At 42.5% G+C, this 23,110-nt stretch overlaps 1 protein-coding gene across 2 annotated transcripts in view; it reads left to right on the forward strand.

Moving 5' to 3' along the window:
- Window positions 1-4,610: 4,610 nt before the first annotated feature.
- PHEX (phosphate regulating endopeptidase homolog X-linked) overlaps window positions 4,611-23,110 on the forward strand; it is a 133,641-nt gene continuing 115,141 nt past the window's right edge. For both annotated transcript variants that reach the window (XM_039520930.1, XM_039520931.1), the window contains exons 1-3: window positions 4,611-4,907; window positions 8,555-8,623; window positions 11,597-11,758. In XM_039520930.1, the coding sequence (XP_039376864.1) occupies window positions 4,784-4,907; window positions 8,555-8,623; window positions 11,597-11,758 (355 nt within the window). In that variant the 5' untranslated portion in view covers window positions 4,611-4,783. The remainder of the gene's footprint in view (window positions 4,908-8,554; window positions 8,624-11,596; window positions 11,759-23,110) is intronic.

Below are 23,110 nucleotides of genomic sequence, written 5' to 3' on the forward strand. Positions count from 1 at the left end.
ACCTTTTCCGTAACTGGTGTTCTTGGAGATGTATTGCTCGTGTCTATTCCAGAACCCGCCCTCCTTTCCCTCTGTCGGAGTTGTCTGGCAAGAAGGAACTGAGGGTGGGGGGAGCACGCAGTGCCCCTTATACCACGTCATAAAGGCGCCATTCTAGGTGTCGCTGGGGTGCTCCCCTACGGGTACTACTAGGGGGAAAAACTTCCGGCACCAGTGCATGTGGTGAGCACGCACACCTACTGTGGAATAGACATGAGCAACACATCTTGAAGAACACCAGTTATGGAAAAGGTAACTGTCTTTTATGGTGTCTTGAAAAAGTTTCCATACAGCTTGCAGGGATTTCACTTTTGGTGCTGTACCTTTTAATTTCTGTTTAACTAACTTCCTCATTTTTCAGGAATTAAATGCTATAGTGTTGGGCTGCTGTGGTGTTTTCCCCACCACAGGGATGTTAAATTTAATTATATTGTGGTCACTATTACCAAGTGGTTCAGCTATTTTCACCTGTTTCACTTGGGACTAAATCAATAATTGCCTCTCCTCTTGTGGGTTCCAGGACTAGCTGCTCCAAGAAGCAGTCCTCTTAGATTAGTCCATGCTAGGGGAGAGGGAGTAAATCCTGCCTCCAAAGGGATGACTGGGGAGACTCTCAAGGAGATTTCCTTCTTTTCAATCCCCTCCTACAGGTCTTACCGGGAAAGGGAGACAAACAGGGCCCAAGAAGTTATCTACGTTTTACTCTTCAGCTACACCTCTACCTCAATATAACTCTGTCCTTGGGAGCCAAACAATCTTACCACGTCATGGGTGAAACTGCGTTATATCGAACTTGATTTGATCCACTGGCGCGCACAGCCCCACCCTCCCGGAGTGCTGCTTTATTGCGTTATATCTGAATTCATGTTATATCGGGTCGCATTATAACTGGGTAGAGGTGTGTGTATATATATTGTGATAGACCCAGGCCAGTTGGGAACAGCAGAGTAGTCCTGTTGGTATCCAGGAAGTGGGCGGGCAAAGCCCGCCCACTGCTAAAGGACCTCCCCCCAGCCTAAGGGGAGGATCCACAGGTCTGTGATACCAAATAAATACGGGGGACAACTAATGAAAAAAAAAACCAGGATCGGGAGTGAGGTCATAGGGCTAAACGAAGGGAACCTGATGGGGACACCGAGCAGAGAACCCCGGACAGCGCCCACTGCTCCTCAAAGGCGTCAAGGGAGCCAGGGGACACAGCCCAGAGGAAACAGCAGAATAGTAGAAGGGAGATATACTGGCCCTGGATAAGCAGTTTTCTGTTCCCTGAGTGACCAGAGCAGGGGCTGCTCCAGGCTAATGAGAACACCTGACTCCAATTAACCTGATAAGAGTCAGGTGAGGCTGTTAAGCACCTGACTCTAATTAAGGCCCCTCTGGTGCTATAAAAGGGCTCTCTCCAGTCAGGCCAGAGAGAGCCAAGGAGCCAGAGGAGAGGAAGTGCGTGTGAGGAGCTGGGAGCAAGAGGTGTGCAAGAAGCTTAGGGTGAGTAGGCAAACTGCTGGAGGACTGAGAAGTACAAGTGTTATCAGACATCAGGAGGAAGGTCCGGTGGTGAGGACAAAGAAGGTGCTGGGAGGAGGCCAGGGGGAAGTAGCCCAGGGAGTTGTAGCTGTCACACAGCTGTACCAGGAGGCACTATAGACAGCTGCAATCCACAGGGCCCTGGGCTGGAACCCGGAGTAGAGGGTGGGCCTGGGTTCCCCCAAACCTCCCAACTCCTGATCAAACATAGGAGTTGACCTGGACTGTGGCTTCTACCAGAGGGGAAGGTCTCTGGGCTGTTTCCCAACCCACAGGGTGAATCTATGAGGCGAGCAAATCCGCCAATAAGCGCAGGACCCACCAAGGTAGAGGAGGAACTTTGTCACAACATATATGTTGCTGTTGAGAGCATGAACATGGCAACTTTACATGTAGCCTTTTACTTTCAGCGAGGTAGTCTGGGAGTGAAAGATTTTTGAAAATGACTGTCAGTTCTACAGTTGGGCCAGCAATTCAGGCCCATCCGTTGTTGTCTCAGACCTGAGGAAAAAAGACATTACATTTGCAGTGATAAACTTCATCATGGATATAGTTAGAAAACTCACCATCTTTACAGGGGCCAGGGGGCAATACAGACTAGTGAAGGGTTTTCACGACTTTCCCTCCAACCCTGGGTGCCTTACAATGGTTTGCTGCTGTAGCTCTCAGCCTGGGTCACTCATAACCAGCCTACAAGCATGCAGATCACACCCTGAAGTGTCTGGACAGCCCTGGTTCAACCCCTCTGAGCTCAGCAGTCTGTCTACCACGTAGCCCTACTATAGCTTCCAGCAGCCTTGGTTACAACCAGCAAGGTCACCCCAACCCACACCCAGTCCTGAGTTTTCACAAAACCATGTGCCCTGTAATGTCCAGCTCTCAGAGAAATAATAAATTTTGTTCTCGTAAAGAGACAAAGGCATATTACAGCTTATTAATTTAACTGAGGTAAATACATCCTTTCCTTTAAACACTGCACTGAGTTGGTTTATTGTTAATAAATTTGTTTTATTTTCTATAGGCCAGAGGTTAAGTGATGCCAGGTAAAAGGAATAAAGTTAGCAAGGGTTACAACAGGGATCGGCAACCTTTGGCACAAGGCCCATCAGGGAAATCCGCTGGCAGGCTGGTACAGTTTGTATATCTGCAGCGTCTGCAGGTTTTGGCCGATCACAGCCGGAGGGGGGAGGAGGGGGAACATGGCGTGCTTGGGGAAGAGGTGGGGCTGGGGCAGGAATTTGGGGAAGGGGTCCAATAGGGCCAGGGAGGAGGTGGAGATTTTGGCGAAGGGTTGTAATGGGGATAGGGCGGGGAAAGGGTGGGGCCGGGGGGGTACAAGCTCCCATTGGCACCAGGGAATGTTGCTTGTATCTTCCGGAGTTCCATGACCTTGCTTCAAGAGGCAGGGTGACCTCCTGCTGTTCTTCTCTTCCTGAGGGCTTCCCATTCCCATGCTGATTTCTATATAAATGGGGCTTCTATTATTTTTGGTCACACCTTGCTTGATTTCATTAGAGACAGGTAGATGGTTGCCTTCATTCTTGTCTGGGAGGGAACTTGTTTCTCCCTGTTTGGCCACAGATTTGAAAACATAATATCATTAAGTATTCATATTTCCTCAGAGTGTTAATAGATATATTTCACAATGATATTAATCATCAGTATGTCATTAGTTTTCAGAAAAGACCCTCCTCTGTACACTTTGCCAATACAATAATTTTGTATAGAATCTGTTGATTCAATTGTTTATCACTTCAGGTTCTAACTCCCTGTCTTTATACTCCTTTGAAATGGATTCTTGTGAGGGTTATCCCTCAAAGAAAAGTTTATTTAAGCTGTAAGCAAGGCAACATGGAGTCAGGTGGTGAAGGAAGTTCCATGCTCTTTCTTCTCCCAACTGTTAGCTTAATAACTTTGTTTACCTAATATGTTAAAATGGGCCTTCATTGTCTTTGCCTGAAGATTGGGCTAGTCTGAGAATCAAATAGACATTCCTTTTTAAGGAAGACTTGTTTACCAACTCCACATGACATGCCTGGTTTAAACACATGTTAGTCATTATTCTAACATATCCATTGCATACAAACATCATGCAAGAATATTAATCATCAGTGAGTTACTAGTTTTCAAATGATATCTCAGAAGGAATATTTTGTACAACAATTATTACAATAGTGTGGAGGGTGGGATCAATTTGTACAGTTGGACAAGAAATTCTGGCCCCTCGTTGTCTCAGACCAGAGGAAGAAAAATCAACTTGAAATGATAAACATCATCAGGGATTTAGCTGGAAAACTCTCACCATCGAAAGCAACTTTGTCCAAGTTTAAACCTTGGAACTGGAAATCCCTGTAGCTAAACCTTCCCCCATCCACAGTTGCCCCAAATGGATATATTCTCTGCTATCCAACTCACAGTAACAAAAGTGTTTCATCCAGAAGCATGGTGACATACCTAGCAGCACCACAGGACCTAGAATATGGCTTGTCTGAAATTTAAAAAAAGAGAGAACTCTTCTGTAGGTTGTCTTAATTACTGCTTTGCACTGCATCTGAGCAGGACTATGATTTTTGGCACATAGTATCATATACAAAGTTCCCAAAATAAAATACTACAGGATATCCCAAAAACCCCTAGGAAACTTTATAAAGGGATTTGAATGCTTGAGAGGACGTCTTTTCTGATGAAGACAAATGATGCAGCAAGGATGATTAAAGAAAAAGGAATTATGTTCAGCAGATGATTAGGTTCTTTAAATAGGTGCAAGAAAAACCACTCCACCAATGTGTTAGAAAACGTTTGCTAGAAGTTTAGTTTTGATAGTAAAAGGTTTTATTGCTATATGTTTGAGCAGCTAAAATATCTGTTCAGCAATATTGTGAAATATTCATGTTCTGAACTGATAAAGGAAACTATTAAGCGATTGGTTCACAGACTTTGCAGACAGCAAGAGCTGTAAATAAAGTAGTCACTGTTTGTCATCCCAAGTCCTGGTCAGAGGAAAACTTAAGACAGCCAGTGTTTAATGTGTGGGTTTTTTTCTTTTTGAGATAGAGTGTGGGCTAGGAAAGGGTTCATGACAGGAACTTTAAGTTGTAAATAAGAAAGTGACAGAAAAGACAGAGCTTATATATAGGGTTTGTGAATAGCTGAAATGCTGGCAAACCAGCAGTAAAAAGAAAACAAGATTTTTTCTAGAGTGCTTTCTAAAATCATTCTAATGGAAGGAGAGGCAATGGGGAATTCAGCGCCAGGCGCAAAGAGGACCGCCAGCAAAGCCATTCGGATAGCCCTTGGCATGCTCATAAGTGGTGTTATAGTGCTTGGCATTGCACTTTTCCTAGGTAAGTTAAAAGTTATACATTAGCAAAACTGAAACTCTCTCAAGATTTTCTACTTCTTGCTGGAATGCAAGTACTATATGGCTTACCTAGGCATAGTTTTGGCTATATTCACCATCCTTTCTCCTTCTGCTCTTTTATTTTAAATGGAAATGAAAATATTTCAGTAAAGACATTTGTAAAACAAACTGTTATAGTTGGGAGCTGCAACACCAGCTAACATAGCTTCGAGTACTTTATTTGAATTTGAATATTCAGTAGAATGTACTCTATTAAGAATTGTGGTCTTTTATAGTTTGGGTAGAGACTGTTAAAATTATGTGTATCAATCATGCTAATTAACTGATAGATTTTGACTAATATGGATTAATATTTTCTGTTTGCAGAAAACTGAGCTATACTGTTTGTGCTTTATGGAATCACTTTGGTTATTCATTTCATTTGGTTTCCATTAGGATTTGACTAAATGTTCTGCACATTTTTTTTAACAGTTAATGTTTTTCTGTGATGAATTGCGGAATCTTCTTTGGAAAAATGACAATCAAATGCATGTTGGTTGAAATTAAACTATTTGTATCAGATTTATTAGCTGCAGTTGAACAGAGTGGAGAATATTTTCCTCTTCAGGATCTGGAGTTTGTTGTAAATGAATTTTGTAGGAATATTGTTTAAAGTACATAAACAGATCTATAAAATGATGTGGAATATATTTGGTTGGGCCAAAGATGCCTACTACTAAATGAAAGCCATCTGGAAAAGCAGTATTTCCATAAAAGCTCAACAGGGTCAGATCCTCATGTGGAGTAAATCAGTGTAATTTGTTTTAATTTTACACAGCTATGCTGCTTTACACCAGGTGTGAATCTGGCCTTTAAGGATATTAATGCGTTTTTATTTCTTTTTATAGTCTTGTTTGAAAGATATACTAGCCCTAGACTCTATGCTTAGAACCATTTTTTACAATCTCCTGTGCATCAGCTGAAAACTTTCATATGGAAAACTTGAATCAACAGGCTACAGTATGTTGGTCCTGAGCCTGCAAACACTTATACATGAGTAACTGCACGTATCAAACAAGGAGTCTTGGGGGATTCAGCTGGACTCTTAATGAGTATGAAACTTCATACATCCATAACTTCTGGCAAAATCAGGTCCACAGTTTGAGTGCAAAATAGAATACCACACAGCTAGGAATAATTATAAAAAGAGGGCTTATTTTCTTCCTCTTAGGTTATATTTTATGTACAAGTAATATATACAAAGTCACTAAAATTCACTGAAGATGCAAGTTCTTTATCCAATGTTTAGACATGAAAATGCAGGCAAAAATATGTAATGCTAAAGAGACAATTATATAAGAATAATGGGGGCCATCCTGCACCTAGTGGTCCAAACTCCCACTGAGGACTTTGGGTGCAGGATCAAGACCATAAGCACCCACAGCTCCCTTTCACCTTGCTGGGAGTTTTGGGTGCTCAGCATCTCTGAAAATCAGTAAGAAGCTGGACAAATTGTCTCTTTCTGACCAGTGGGGTTTCTTATTTGTATTTTCTGCATAAAAACGCAAGTCCTCTAGCAAGACACTTAACAGCTACCAGAGTATGCCACTAAACTTCCAATAGAGTCCTTTTCCAGGAATATCTGACATACATAGGAATGTTGGCACATCCCTGAACATCCCATCCATCTAGTTACCGCTGCACTGTCCCATTCTCTTAGCGGCTCTGCTGGGGGAGGGTAGCTTAAGATTCTGGCTATGATTCCATATAAAATGTGCCAACAGATGCCATAATGGAAATACACTGATTTCAGCACAACTCCTGGACTCCAAGGACACATCCTTCCCTAGTCAAGTTGGCCCCTGGCCATTCAGTTTGTCATTAAACATCTTTAGGAGCCCCTAATCCCATATAAATTTAGTAACTCATGTCCCAGTCTGATCTCCTGCTCTGGTGGGAGGAGCAAAGGGGAAGGAAAGATCATTCTGCCCATTCCTTCTCTGGCAGCAAGATCAGAGAATAAGGTGATTTAAGGTTTGATTTCCATACCCCTTGCCCCTGCTTCGCTGGTAGCTTTAGACTTCACAAACTGTAAAGCTAGTGAGATTATTTCTGTGGCATTTAAAGTCTTCTCTCATTCAGGTATTTATGCCACTTATTTTCTTAGAAGTCTGGAAATAACCTTAAGAAGTAGATGCAGAATAGTGTAACGTAATCACAATTGTATGTAATGATGGGTTCTGGTAACATCAGATGGCAAGACAATTGAGCTGATCAAAACTTTTCAACTGAAATAATTTCCCTCCAAAAAAAATAGGGGTTAATCAAAACCAAAAATGTGTTTTTTCAAATTTTTATTTTTTTTAAGGAAATTTCTAAAAAAATCAAAATGTTTTGTTTTTGTATTGAAATTTTGTTTTGCTTTTTGAAAACCAACACAGTTTTCAGATTTCATAAATATCAAATTTTCCCCAACTCCCTTCTTCCTCTTCTTTCCCCCTTTTAACACTGAGTGCAACAGAATGGATAAGGGCTAGGCTTCTTTTTTCATTTTATAACATTTTTCCCTTTTTCTTCTCGGTATCTTTTCAAAAGTTGGAGAAGTTTTGAAATGTTGTAAACTGGAAAAAGGAAAAAAAAAAGAATTCCTCCAAAATGCATAACCTGCCCCCCCCCACCCCCCCAAAAAATCTTGGATGTGTGTTATTCATTTTAATGCACTGAGGAAATAGGAGAGAGAGGAGGAAAAATAAAAATTTGCAGGTTTTCAAAAAATATTTAGAGAAAATTTTGAAGAAACAAAAAGTATCCGCTTTCAAACCACATGAAACCGAAACAACTGATACATTTCAATATTTTTTTTTCATTTTTTCCCTCGCTTTGTTAGAGTAGCTCTACAAGACAGCAGCACTCAAAGGATTTATTACTTTAGTTCCCAGAGGAACTGCACATATATTTTGTGGATAACCTTTTGAAATATTAGACTTGGAAAGCTTCTGAAAACCAGTAAAGAAGCTAAAGCACAGTGGCTGTCTGAAGCCTCTGAAAAAGCTATGTTTCTACTGAAAATTACTAGGGACACTGTAAAGCCATTTTGTTTATTTTTTTTAAGTACCGTACTGGTCTTGTTTTTAAAAAATGCAGTATTCTGATGCAAGAGAATCTAAACGAGGTTGCAATGACCAATGGGTGTGAGATCTTCCAAGCTGGCAAATAAACAATGTGTTGAAGTCAGTCCAAGAACTAGCATCTCTGGTACACTGGCCTTCCACCAGTGGGGCCCTAGTGTTAGCCATTTAATGTTGTCTGAAGGTGAGGTGCCTGCTTTTTCATGTTGCTATTTTTAGACTTATGAAAAACAAAATGGCAGCACCTGTTTCATAGAGTCATAGAGTTTAAGGCCATAAAGGACCACCAGATCATCTAGTCTGACCTTCTGTATATAAACAGGCCATTAAACACCACCCAGCACCCACCTAGCAAGTACAATTTATTGAGACAAGAGGTATTCATACTGAGTAAAAAAGTTACATTCTGTAGTATGTATATGGCAGGGTGTTCAAACTACAGAGTTTAGGATGTTTGACTCAAAATGCTAACAATTAATTCATTGCACTACAAATTATCCCAATTTGTTTTTCCATTTTGCAGTTAGCCAAGGTCTTATAAACCTTCATCCAAAGCAACAGTATTGCTTGACTTCAGAATGTGTTGAAGCTGGTAAGCAACAATTTTCAAACCTGTTTTGTATCATAATTACAATACTTTGGTTGAGAGAAATATGAAATATTGATAGTATTCTATGGTTCCATGATGCCTTTTAACTCAGGAAGGCTTGGTAACAATGAATAAATGTTAAGATCATGTAAAAACCAATGCAGCAGCAATTTACTCTAGTTCTATTTTGCTTTTGTTTTTGTATTGTTGTCGTGTTCTACTGTATCCTGTCTTTTTTTTTACTGTAGGCCTAGTGTTGGATAAAGACACTTTTAGGAATGCTCATATTAATTAAGTTTCCTTTTCAGTAGCTAGCAAAGTAACCAATCAGCAAAATGTTAATAATCACGTAGCTGCTTTAGGGCCTGGTCTAGCAAATACTTAATACCAAGTGTGGTGACAAAGGGCACTGATGCCACAGCTTGTTACATGCAGGCAGACTGCTGTGCCCGTTTAGAGAACCATGTGGTTATTTTTGCAGCGCGGGGCCTATGGTGCCAGTAAATGTTTGCAAGCAAAGGGCCTTATAAAGCCAGGGTGAAATTTTCTAAACTGTTCAGCTTTGGCTTAATCCTGCTCCCACTGAAAACAGTGTGGGTTGTCCAATTGACTTTAATGAGAGCAAAGATAGACCAATGCTTAATACGTTTGAAAATCCAACGGTCAAGGTATTTAATTAGAAACAAAGTTGACAATATGGCATCTTTTGGGGGTATTTTTTCATGCCTCATAATGTGTGGAGTTTGGATTGCATTTGAAACTTTGATTGTTTAGCTGAACTTCTTGAGACTACAGAATTGGTTTGGAAATCTCACGAGAACAAACTTTTTCATCAGTTTTTCTACAGTTACTGTTTCTACTTTGCCCTTTGCAACAACAACTTTTGGCAGGTATTTGGGCACTTTTACTTGCAGCTGAACCTTGAAAGATGAGAGAGAGAGAGAGAGACAAAAAATAGGAAGCAATAGGGTGGAATATATTGACTAAATATTTAAGAACCTTAAAAAATATGGGGTTTATTTTGAGATTTTGGAAAAATAGGGGCCTGTATTTTATCTGAACCATTTTTCCTGTTTCTTATGTTTATTAGTTGTGCTAATGTATGACTGACCTTAATTTTTTTTGCTGGATCAACAAAAATTGTCATTCTGCACAATTTGCACACTGCACAGAGTCCAGAGTCAGAATTGGAGAGCTACTTGACTCAACAGTCTTACTTCAAAAAGCAATGAGTAATGAATCCCTTCAGTGTATTCTTGAGGTCTAGGTCACAGCTTGTCTTACAACTATTCAAAAGCTGTACAATAATTGCCTAAGGGCAAAGCATCCAGTAAGCACGATACACCTCTACCTTGATATAACGCCACCTGATAGAACACAAATTCAGATATAACGTGGTAAAGCAGTGCTTCGGGGTGGGTGGGGCTGCGCACTCTGGCGGATCAAAGCAAGTTCGATATAATGCAGTTTCACCTATAACGCGGTAAGATTTTTTGGCTCCCGAGGACAGCGTTATATTGGGGTAGAGGTGTATGTAGTAAAGATGGGCCCAAGCTATGCAGTACAGATATGGATTAGGCTCTTCACTTTCAAGGGAGTTCAGAGTTTCAGTTTTAGTTCAAGTTTGTCTCTAATATTTGAGACATCACAAGTGGAGTGCAGAGGAGTGCAGAATGTATGGGAAGGTAAAAGGAGGTGGTTGCATGTGTTATAAAGGACAAAGACTATCTTTGGGCTAACCTAGAGTATGCTTTATTGATTTCTTTACAAACCTGAGTGCTTGCTGGACACTATGAAGGAAGAAACAGTGTAATGTTTAGGGTGCAAATAGGGACAGTTCTGATTTAATAAGAACCAAATCAACCTTCATCAAAACTCCAACCAAACCAATCCCGAACTTTCTCCCTTTGTAGTTATCCAATGAACATTTAAAAATTCCACACTGGCAAAGTTATTGTAATGGCAATTCCAACCTAAGTAAAACTAGCAGGTACTGGAAATATTACCACAAAAAGCCTGTGAATCTTATCAGGCTTCCGGTCCAACTTTCAGAGCAAAATTATTTGGATAAACTTCAAAATGTATGGATGTTTAGCCAAACTGGGCTGAACATCTGAATCTTTTGAGTTATATCCACCATAGGTGCAAGTGGCTTCTGCTGTGCCCGAGAGAAGCAATTTTTTTAAATTTCAAATTTATTCTGATTGATAGTGAAGTGGGGACAAGAAAACTGCTCAGTATCCTATTCCATGCACACCATCCAAATCGGATAATCTAGCTATCACATGCATATTTATGCCATAATCATTTATTATGGAATTTGATTTTTACTGATAACCAGGAGAGGGATTGTTTGGCTGTATGGCTCACAAAAATTTTCTAAAAGCCACTGACTTAGACTTGATGTCTTTATCAGAAGAGTCTGATCTCTAATAATAATCAGTGGGCATTCATTCATAAAGATTAAACAGGAGGTATTTTCTTTCCTCTCTTCAAAGGTAGTAAAGAAGTTTACATATTTTCCTTTAGTGCTATGCTGCTGCAGGTAAAGAATGTATAATTTAGGAGTGTGCTAATTACAGCCTGTTTGACATGCTCTGATATTAAATGCCTAGATAGACTTCACTCTGTCCTTGCAAGATGGAGATTCCCTTTCTATTCAGGTTCTATAAGTTCATTTTTTATAGCTTTGGCTGCAGTGATCATCTCATAACAATCAATGGCAGGTTTGTCCAAATTAGTTATTACAATGCATGCACAAATATTTTGGCTGTTATTTAGTTTATGTATGTGCAAAGTTAGATTCTGGAAACAGCAAGACCACAGCAAGCCAGGGAATGATCTTTATCCTTCAGATGAAGGTGAAAAGCCTTGCTTGGATAACTGATGTATGTTAACTATCATTTTGGGAATATAATCTGGCATAATTTTCTGTTTTGCTAAAAATAATCCATAAATCCATGTGATACTTTATAGCTGCCTCCATCTTAAGTAAAATAAACCAGTCTGTGGATCCCTGTGAGAATTTTTTTCGGTTTGCCTGTGATGGCTGGACATCTAATAATCCCATTCCTGAAGACTCGTCAAACTATGGAGTTTATCCTTGGCTGAGGAACAATGTGGACCTCAAGTTGAAAGGTAAATATGTTCTTTCTGAAAGCAATAAGAGCTCTTTTCACTGCAGCTTGTTAGCTGGCTTTATATAGAATGAATATTGACTCCATGCTCTTCCTTCATTTAGATTTATGTTGAATAACATCCAACAGAACAACATCACATTCTCTTTTCATTGCATTTTTCTGATGCTTTTGATAAGAGTACGTTAACAGAATACAACATGAGAAAAACACACTGTGTATGGGGTGGGAGGGAGAAGAATGTTTTGGGGGCAACCCAAAGAAACATGAATCCAGTAACCCATTGTGTGTACAACGGAGAATTATACTAAAGGGAAAGACAGCAGGATTTTATCAGATACTTCTTAGGCCATGTTTACAGTGGGGAAATTTTCAAGACCTTTTCTCACCAGTTCAGTTGAAAGGGAACTAAAATTAATGGGATCTCTGGGATCCATTTTTGCCACCGTTTTTGAAAAGCACTTCTTAATGAAATGGTAGTAAAAATGAGTCTGTCTGTTCAAGCTTTCTCTACACTGGGGATATCACTGGTTTTAACAATTTGAAGCAGTGTTAGAACTCCATACAATTTTTAAATGTCCTCAGTATAGACAAAGACTTAGTGAAATGCACTAACCTGATTGTCACAGAAAGTGAACAGAGAGCTGTCCACATGCTACAAATGTGACTTCTCTGTTACATGTGATTGTCATATAGCATTGTATTTTCCTCGCCAACATATTCTTTTAGAGCAATATTGTGCAGTTACCTTCACTCAGTGTTATTCATGATCTTTTTTCTGCTTTTTGTGTTTATTTGATCACTGATATTTTAAGTCAAAGCTCATTTTACCTGAGGCGGTGGCGTAGCTGTGACTACAGACTGAAGAACTATGTTTTGCAATGTTCTGAGCATGTTTACTTAATTTGTTGATGTAGAATGGCAAATCAGATCTTAGTATTCTGCTTCATTTCAATTCCTTAGCCAGCTGGTAAATAAACCATAGAGGTGTGTGGCTTCCATTAAAATACCTGAACTGTCATCAGAAAAACAGAAAACTGTTTATGAGAATGTGCATCTGGAGAAAAAAATAGCCTGAAGTGGATATGTGTAGGGAGGTAGATATTTTTATCTGAACATGAGACCTGACTTTGTGCTGGACTCCGTAGCAATGCCACCTCAGCAGGAAGTTCTACAAGGAAGAAGGATGATGTTGATTGTTAGGTAGGAAAAAGTGTCAGATTTTTATAATCTTGAGTAAAACTGTGAGTCATGTAATATTATCCTTTAAGTGCCTTAACATAGTACAATGAAAACGTGTTGTTGAAACAACAACAACCTGCTCTGAGTGCAGCAGAGTGGAGAGTGATCAGCACTTTTGTGTTGCACTAAAATAGATTTATTGGATTTATTGTCCTCAGGGATTTTTTGGTGCATCTTATGGGCCTTCTCCAACTAACTCTTCAGTAAGGTCAGCGTACAGTGCATGTTCATTCTAGATATCATTAACTGTTTTTATAGCTGTGCTCAGTTACAAATACTGTAGAACGTGATTTAATGATTGCTGTGTTAGTTCTTCTTTGAGGATGCCTCTGAACCAGTAAAACTGTTGCTGGAAACTGGTTTAAATTTTGCTTTTCTAATCTTACTGCTGCCAAAATGACATATTAGGTAGCTTCATGTAGAACCGCAGCCAGTGGGAGCCACGATCAGCCGAAACCTGCGGATAAGGCAGGTTAACAAACTGGCCCAGCCCTCCAGGGGCTTTCCCTGAACATGTGGTGGACCGGCTTTGAGAACACTGCCCTAAACACTAAGCTAAAGGGTGTAACTCCTCCCTTCCACAGTTTCAGAACCCATTTTTCTAATGAAGTTTTGGTTTGCTGGCTAAACTGAAAAATAAATTACTTGCTCAGCCCTTGTTTTGGGAGTACTAGCCCTTCTAACAGATAACATGAGTGAAGGAAACCATGCTAAACCTCATATTGAAACATTTTCGGGAGGTGGGTTTAGTGAAGCAGGGATCAGCAACATGGAAATAAAAGGGAAGGGGAATGAGGGGAGAAGAGGATAGGAGGGGCAGGTGTGGAGTGAAGCTGAGGTGAAGAGACTTGGCAGGGAGGGGAAGGGTTGGAGCAAACAGCCAATCAGCACAGGGTAGAGCAGTGGTTCTCAACCTATTTACCATTGTGGGCCTCATCCGATACTACCTCTATGGCCCTGAGAATGTCACATGGGCCATAGCTCTGTGCTGATTGGGCGACAAGCAGGCCACAGGTTGAGAACCACTGGGGCAGTGAAAGTCCAGTCAAAAGTGTAGGAAATGCTCTAAGTGTGCAGAGGGTCTCTGCTTCTGCTCTAACCAGTGGGAGACTCTGACGGGTTTCTCTCTGCAATTTCCCCCCATGACATAGTGGGGTGGAGGGGAAGCATTGCCTGGGTCCTAGTGCCTATATATTGTGTGTGGTGTTCTCTGCTGTATAGTTCCCAGTCCCCCTGCTCAACTCCATTTTACAACCTCCCACCAGTGCAGCAGTCCCTGCTTTGGCTGCTTCTGCCCCTTTCAGTGGGAGTTGATGAGTGCTCAGCATCTTTGGAAATCAGGCCCCTTATTTATGGGCCTAAATATGGACTTGAAAAACCTAACTTTAGGCACTCACATTGAAAAATTTGTCCTCGGTCTTCTAATTACTCTCAGTGGCGCTTTGCATTCTATTGTAGTTGTCCGTCCCTGTTTAACATCTAGTTGTAGACTAGGAAAAAAATCTTTTAAGGACTATTTACTACTTAAGTTCCAGGTTATGAAATATTTACAACATGGAAGAAAACTATTAATCTTACTCTGATAACATAGTTTGGGCATGTTTTGTTGTAGTTGTGTCAGTCCCAGGATATTAGAGAGACAAGGTGCGTGATGTAACATCTTTTATTGGGCCAACTTGATATTACCTCATCCACCTTGCCTCTCTCATAGTTGGTGCAGAAAGTCATGTTTTTAGTATTTATATTCTTTGATGATATGATATAGATGGAAGGCAATTTTTTATGGAATGTTCTTACTTAAAATGGAATATTTTCTGCTCTATTTACTGATCTCTGAACACTTCTTCATTTTAAGAAGAAAAGAAATAATCGGAGGGAGGCTTAGGTATTGGTTTTGGAAAGCCACAGTAATTGGATTCTAGTTTTTCAAGGACATAATCAAAACACTGTGTGTCTTCGTTTTGGATTCATGGACAACTGGAAACAGAGAGAGATTCCCAAACCTTCGCAGACCGGACTAGAATTGGACTGCCAATAAGCAGTAGGCAAAGGAGTGAGGTTCAATGAAGAGTACAGGATCAAGAATGTGATATATGAGAAGCCAGAGATGAGACCACAGTTAGTTCTTTCAGGATGCTGATAAATAAGAGCCCAGAATGAGGTAAAGGACAAGGCAGGTGTCAGCTTCAGGAGTGGCAGGGGTATTCAAGCAGCCTGTCTGTGAAAGATGTATGGCCCTGATGGTGCATAACAAAGGAAGGAATGGCTGAGAGTGGCAATGAAATTAGGTGATACCCCATGAGCAGTCAATGCCACCCACCTGCATCAATGGGTGGGGTAACTTGAGGCACCAGTGTTGAAAGGGGGACAGTCTCAGTGGCAAGGGAGGGAGACACATGCCAAGGGATAATAGGTAGCTCGCCCCTGGGAGTCTCTGGCACCCACTGGCCAGCTGGGGTAGAGGGGTGCTGATTGGTTAGCGTTCCCCAGATCTCAGGACTTAGCTCAGCGCAAGGGCCATGAGGACCCTCTTTTGCCTCCATTCCAGAAGGCACTGGAACCAATTAAATGTCTGGTTATAGGAGAGCATGGATGATGGGCGGATAGCACCCCTTTCTTGTGTTAAAGTTTAAGAAAAGTTATGGCCTTCTGCTTATATCCATGCATATGTCTGTCCTCATTTTGCCTCTGTGTCCACAGCAATTGGCATGTACTCAGTTTGCCCTCTTCTCCACATATCGCTGGTTAGATGCAGAGAAGGGACAAGAAAGCTGTGGTTTTTGTTTGCAAACATAATGCCAACACATTTTTGTATTTTGGTGCAGGGTTTGGGTTCAAAGTCCACAGGAATATGAAATAGTTGATGCTTTTAATATTTTGCACTACTCACTTGTAACAAATTCAAACTAAAATAAATAATGTTGTTTTCCTCATTAAATATTTTTTGCGTGTTCATAGGACTAAGTATTTTTTTTAAACAAACAGACCAAAACCCCTTTGTGAACTTCATCCACAACATTTTAACCATATGTAATGGGTGAAATCCTAAACCTATTAAAGACAATTACAAGACTTCCATCGACTTCGACAGAGCCAAGATTTCACCCACTGTATGGCAGCATACTGTAAACCAGCCCCCAACTAGCCAAAATTCAGATAGGTCATGAATTGAAAAATAGGGTTATGTAATTTTAGTTTTGATCTAGATTCAGGTGCCACAAATCTAACATGAAACTTTCTGGTTGATATTTTTGGAATTATATGGAGTTTTGGTTTGTCTTTTGTGTATCCTCTAGTATTTAACCATTGCTGACTGGACTGTATGATGAGAGACAAGGTTCATGAGGTAATATCTTTTATTTGACCAACTTCTGTTAGTGAGAGAGACAAGCTTTCAAGCAACACAGATCTCTGAAATTTTTGTCTCTCACCAAAAGAAATTGGTCAAATAAAAGATATTACCTTATCCACCTTGTCTTTCTAATATCTTGGGACCAATACAGCTACAACTACACTGCATGGGCTGTATGATGTCTAATTTAAGACCACATTTGATTTGCAGTTATATTAGGTGCATTTCAAAAATTTCCATCAGTTTGGTGGAGATTGTCAGTTCCAGTAGTGTTCCCACTCTTTAACTATAGCGAATAGTTCTCATAGCAGTAGAATCTTTCAAAATGGAAGAAACATTTTAGGTGGGGGCCAATGTTGTTAAAAGAGAAGATCTTACACACTGCTGCCGTTCAAGGTGATATAAAGTGGAGTTTGCACTCTCTCTCTCTGAGTTAGTAAATGGGTTTCACTCACCATGACATTTCCTGCTAAGCTATATCAGTTCCAACTGAATTTCCATGTTGATCATTGACCTTTGTTTAGAGTTTCAGAGCACTGTATAATCTTAGTATTTAAATGCGGGTGATACTTTGCAAATTATGCAAAACTGGAATCCTGGGGTGAGTAAATCAGGACTTATCACCTATACTGCAATCTGATCAGCACCATACTATTTCTTTTCCCCCATCTGAAGTCTGCAGAACAACAATGTGCAGCTGTTTGTGTGGCCAGGCAGGAAGCAATAAATTACAAAATTGTGCAAACATTCCTAAATCACAGCATTGCATAGGAGACTATTTAGAATTATATGAATAGTATGTGAAGGTGTCTTTCAGGCCTTCACATTTAATTTATAACTGTGGAAACCATTCTGCAGATTTTATCCCATATTGATCCTGGCACCTATTTCAGTCTAATTTGTTGATCTAAGCTTTTTAACATTGCTATGTTCAGATGAAAATCCTTTTAAATAAAATGAGGCATTCCCACCAGGGCTGATGTAGAGAAACAGAAGCCTTTTGGGGGGATTTTAAATATTGTAATTCAAAGAACAGGAGACAGAAAACAAAGAAAACAACTTTGCAGTGTAGTCAGTCTTTCACAAGATCATTTGCAAGAATTATCTGTAAAGAACAGCTTTTTCATTTACATGACTGTAGGAATGTAAAATATCCTGTGAATGCTGAGATTTAGAGGATTTAGGACAGTTTTGCTCATGGATTCCTTTTTTCTGACAGATGCCACAAGGTAGCATTGAGTAATTGCTCTTCTGCTCTAAGGGATCTACTATGCTGGTTTCCATTCTATCTGGGTTCCATTCTATCATGCCTCCCCTTTGACTGACACATGGGACCATTTGGATGGGTAGAATTTGGGCTGTGGTGTTGGTATACAATTGACACTCAGCTATACACTTTAACCTCATCCAACCTCTGCTCCACAGAGGAGTGACTACCCTAGATTCTATAGCAGGGGTGGGCAAACTATGGCCCAGGGGCTGCATCTGGCCCTCCAAACATTTTAATCCAGCCCTTGAGCTCCTGCCGGGCAGCACGCTCCGGGACTTGCCCCACTCCATCCGGGCAGTGGGGTCGAGGGCTTTCCTCTCTCCGCATGTCCTCCCTCTGGCTCCTACACATAGGGGCAGCCAGGAGGCTCCACACTCTGCCCCCGCCCCAAGTGCCACCCCGCAGCTCCCATTGGCCAGGAACCACGGCCAATGGGTGCTGTAGGGGTGGCGCCTGTGGATGGGGCAATGCACAGAGCCGCCTGGCTGCGCCTCCGCATAGGAGCCGGAGGGGAGACATGCCACTGCTTCTGGGAGCTGCTTGAGATAAGCGCCCCCCAGAGCCTGCATCCCTGAGCCTCTTCCCATTCCCCAACCTCCTGCCACATCCCTGATCCCCCTCCCACGCTCCAAACCCTTTGGTTCCCCCCCCTCCGGAGCACCCTCCTGCACCCCCAACTCCTCATCCACAGCTCCACCCCAGAGCCTGCACCCATAGTCAGAGCCCACACCCTAACTCCCTCTGAGAGTCTGCACCCCGAACCCCCTGCTCCCCCCCACCCAGAGCCACCTCCCGCACCCTTTTTTAGCCCCACCCCAGAGCCTGCACCCCCAGCTGGAGCCCTTACCCTCTTCCACACCCCAACCCCCAATTTCAAGCATTCATGGCCCGACATACAAATTCCATACCCAGATGTGGAATGTTTATGAATAAAAATAATTATTATTTGTGTTAACACCTCAGGGTCTCCCTCTTACCTTACGAAACACATCTCCATGTGACTGCAATATACCACAGCCTTCTTAATTATATAGGACCTAAAATTTTTTACACAGTATTTCACAGAAAGTGTGGCAAGGCATCTCATTAGCCACGTCAGCCTCAGCATTTCTCACTTTGGCCAGAAGGGCTGGAGTAAATCAGTCCTATGCTGGAGGTTTTTAGTTCTTAACTTTGGCCTATTTACAATGGGCCTCCTGGTAGGCCTGAGTAGTTCTCTTAATAAAACAAAAACAAAAAACCCACAATACAAAAGAAATACATTTCCTTGCCCCTCACTGGATCATTGACTCATTATGTTGGCTTCTGGTTGCCAGCCCTTCCCCAAATAGAAGTAAACTCAGTGTTTCCCCTAAATGGAGGCAAGCAGCTCCACCTAGGACAGATGTGGGCAAACTACGGCCCACGGGCCACATGTGGCCTGCTGGACCATCCTGCCCGGCCCCTGAGCTCCTGGCCGGGGAGCCTAGTCCCCAGCCCATCCCCTGCTGTCCCCCTCTACCCCGCAGCCATGTTGCCACGCGGGCCATGCTCCTGCTCCCGCTGGGCAGCATGGGGAGCGCAGCTGGCTCTGGCTGGGTGTCGCAGCTGCGAGCTCCTGCTGCTGGTAAGAGGGCAGGGAGCAGGGGGGTTGGGTAAGGGAGTGGAGGGTCCTGAGGGGCAGTCGGGGGGGATGGTGGTTGGATGGGGCAGTGGTTCTGGGGCGGTCAGGAGGGGGAATAGGGAGGTTGGGAGTGGGGGTTGGATGGGTGTTGGGGATGTGGATAGGGGTCAGGAGGGCAGTCGGGACAGGAAGCGCGGGGTGGGATAAGGGAGAGAGATCCCAGGGGGCAGTTAGGGGCAGGGGGTCCTGGCAGGGGGTGGTCAGGGGATGAGGAGCAGAGGGGGTTGGCTAGGGGGTGGGAGTCCCCGGGGGGCTGTCAGGTTGCGGGTTTGTGGATAGGGGTTGGGGCAGTCAGGGGACAGGGAGCAGGGGGTTGGATAGGTGGTGGGGGTCCCGGGAGGGGGTGGTCAGGGGACCAGGAGCAGGGGGGGTTGGATGGGTTGCGGGTTCTGAGGGGGCAGTCAGGGAGCGGGAAATGGGAGGGGGCAGATAGGGGGCAGGGACCAGGCTGTTTGGGGAGGCACAGCCTTCCCTACCCGGCCCTCCATACAGTTGTGCAACCCCGATGTGGCCCTCGGGCCAAAAAGTTTGCCCACCCCGACCTAGGAGAAGCCTTTTCTCCCTGCTGTCTCTAGGGTTGCCAGCTTTCTAATCTCACAAAACCAAACATCCTTGCCCTGCCCCGGCCCCTTCTCTGAGGCCCTGTCCCTGCTCACTCTATCCCCCCTCCCTCTGTCGCTTGCTCTTCTTCACCCTCACTCACTCTCACTCATTTTCACTGGGCTTGGGCGGGGGTTGGGGTACGGGAGGGGCGGAGGGCTCCGGCTGGGGTGGGGGCTCCCGGGGCCAGAAATGAGGGGTTCAGGGTGCGGGAGGGAGCTCTGGGCTGGGACAGAGGGTTGGGGTGCGAAGGGGGTTAGGGCTCTGGCTGGGGGTGCAGGCTCTGGGGTGGGGCCAGGGATGAGAGGTTTGGGGTTCAGGAGGGAGCTCTGGGGAGGGGGGAGGGGCTTAGCGGTTCGGAGCGTGGGAGAGGGCTCTGGGCTGAGGTGGGGGTTAGGATGTGGGACGGGTACAGGCTCTGGGGTGGGGCTACAGGCTCTGGGGTGGGGCTAGAAATGAGGGTTTCAGGGTGTGGGAGGGGGCTCTGGGCTGGGACAGGTGTTGGGGTGCAGGGTGTGTTGTATGAGGGCTCCGACTGGGGGTGCGGGCTCTGGGATGGGGCTGGAGATGAGGAGTTTGGGGTGCAGGAGGGGTCTCCGGGCTGGGGCTGCTGGGTTTGGAGTGTGGGAGGGAGTTCTGAGCTGGGGTAGAGGATTGGGGCATGGGAGGGGGTTTGAGGTGCAGGCTCCAGGAAGGCGTTTGGGTACAGGAGGGGACTCAGAGCTGTGGCAGGGGGTTGGGGTGTGGGAGGAGGTTCGGGGTGCAGGCTCCAGGCGGTGCTTACCTCAGGTGGCTCCTGGGAAGCTGCCAGCATGTCCTGCCAGCTCCTAGGCAGAGGCATGGCCAGGTGATTCTGTGCACTGTTTCCACCCACAGGCGCTGCCCCCCCCCCCAGCTCCCATTGGCCAGCTACAACTACACTGCATACATGTAGGGCTATGTTTTTTATAACAATGAAGAATCTCTTGGATGTGTGGCATTCAGTATAGTCTATTTTGTTTGCATGTTATCATTAGTGTGGCATTCATTGCTATCGTTATTCCTACTTCTTGTCTCATATTCAGAAGTGATATCACCAGCTTCTTCCTCCTCATTCTGTATATCAATGATTGAGTTTTTTGAGAATTCTTTCCAATACTATTAAGGGTGGGTGGAAGTTTCTAATCTAACAGCATAATATGAAAAACAAGGTTTTTGAGAAAGTACTTGGTGAAGCTTTGTGTTTTTAATTGAGATTTTTACTTTATTGACAGATAGTTCCCAAGTCCCAGTTTTTAGTAAGAGTTCAGACCTTTTCTCACTCTCTGAGCCAGTTTGCTCATCCCCTAAGGGTGATACCAAATGATGAAACAGAATTGAGAAGTGTGCTCCAGTAATCCAAACACCGAACTTGAATTCAAGAACTCCTGAATTCTCTGGCTCCAATATTTTCTTTTAATCTTAGTACATGCTGTGCTTCAGTTTTCCCCATTTGTAAAACATGTATAATACCTGCATGGTAGACCTATTGTGAGCATTTAATTAGCTAATGAGTACAAATTATTGGACTATAAAATATTTTATATAAGTGTTTCATTTATAAAGAGTGACGCTAACCTTTTACACTGCTTTCCCCTTGTGGCTGAATTACTTCCAGTCTAACTCCCCACGTTCCCTTTTTTGCTGGAGTCTGGTCAATAACAGTTCCTCCAGGGAACATGGGTCTTCTGACTCCAATTCCACTAATAATGGTACAATAAGTACTAGGTATTTATATCTTCGCATAAAATTTGAGACTCGTGCATTAATCAAAACGTGAGATGTTGCCAAAAAGATAAAATAAGATATGAGAGTCTGCCAACCCAGTACAGGTTAACAACTTATTTTTTGTTAAAGTAACATACCTGAATAGGAAGTGGAGCAGCCAGGAAGGTTTGCAGGCTCTTGTGGCAGCTAGAAAGAAAAGCTGTATTTGTAATGCGTGTTTGGGAAACCATGGGTGAAGAAAGGAGATCATTTTGGTTCTTGAGTGAGGTTTAAGGCTCCACAGCAGCTGAGCCACAGGATTCCCACAGAGCCTCTCTGGTCGGGAGAGCAGAACACCACCTTCTTGCTTATGAGTCTTGTGAGAGTTCACTATGCCAGTACCGAGAAGTTGACTTTCTGTCACCCTTTCATTCTATTTTTGAGGCAGTATTTATAGTAGTTTTGTACCAAGCATATATATTGAAGCTGTTGTGTGCATCAAAATGTTAGATTTGTATCCAAAGATAAAAAATTATAAAGCTTTCAGTGTTTTCTTTGTACCTTTAATTCTAGAAAAAGATACATTTATTACCTTAAAACCGTGAAAATCTGTGTCATCTAATTTTCTATATTCTCTGATGAAAAACAGTTATTGAAAGTGCATGGTAAAACTATTAATAACATGAAGTAAAACTTAATGTTGCTGTTAAACATTACACTGCGGCTCTATTGTTACAATTTTGCCTATTACTCATATGCCACTATTATAAATTAATGGTTCTACTCTCTTATGGCAACGTATATATAACCCCCTGTAGCATGGTGCCACGAGAGTATACCTCCAAAGCATTTATGAAAATAATGTTGAAATTAGGTTGGTGAAAACAGATCCTCCCCTCTCCAATAGTTTATCAACGAATGTTGTTTTAGTTTGTGCATAGTTTCGTTCGTTCAGTTTTATCTGAACTCAAGTGATGTGTTTATCTTTTCACACACAAGCTCAAAAAGCCTTTACAAAATATTGAAATTGTAGCAACAGACTTTCAAAGCATTGTCATTTGGGCAACATGCTTCATAGTTTGGCCTTCAGGCACCACTAAACAGCATTAGGAAGCAATTATATTAGCACAGCTGTATTACTGGCATTTTCACGTAAACCTCCACGTTGCTGAAATTGATATTGGATGGCAAAATGGCTTCTTAGGAAAAAAGCAAAACTAAAATGTTGTTGTTTGAATCAGATTTGTTTGTATAAGTGCAATTTTTATGGAATTGTTTGTCTTGAAAGATCAACTTATTTTATTTCTTCTTGAGATACGGTATCACTGTTGATGGATTAATTGCTAAATCATCATGGAATTTCTATGGAAATGCATATTAATTACATCATCATTAATGCCACATTAATTCACAGTGATTTAAGAGCATTATCATGAATGCCAAAGGAATCCTGATGGGCCAATTATTTTCAAGTGTGTCTAGACTATTTGTGGTAAGAAAT

Source organism: Mauremys reevesii, linkage group 1 (assembly GCF_016161935.1).
Source record: "Mauremys reevesii isolate NIE-2019 linkage group 1, ASM1616193v1, whole genome shotgun sequence".
Taxonomy (NCBI): Eukaryota; Metazoa; Chordata; order Testudines; family Geoemydidae; genus Mauremys; species Mauremys reevesii.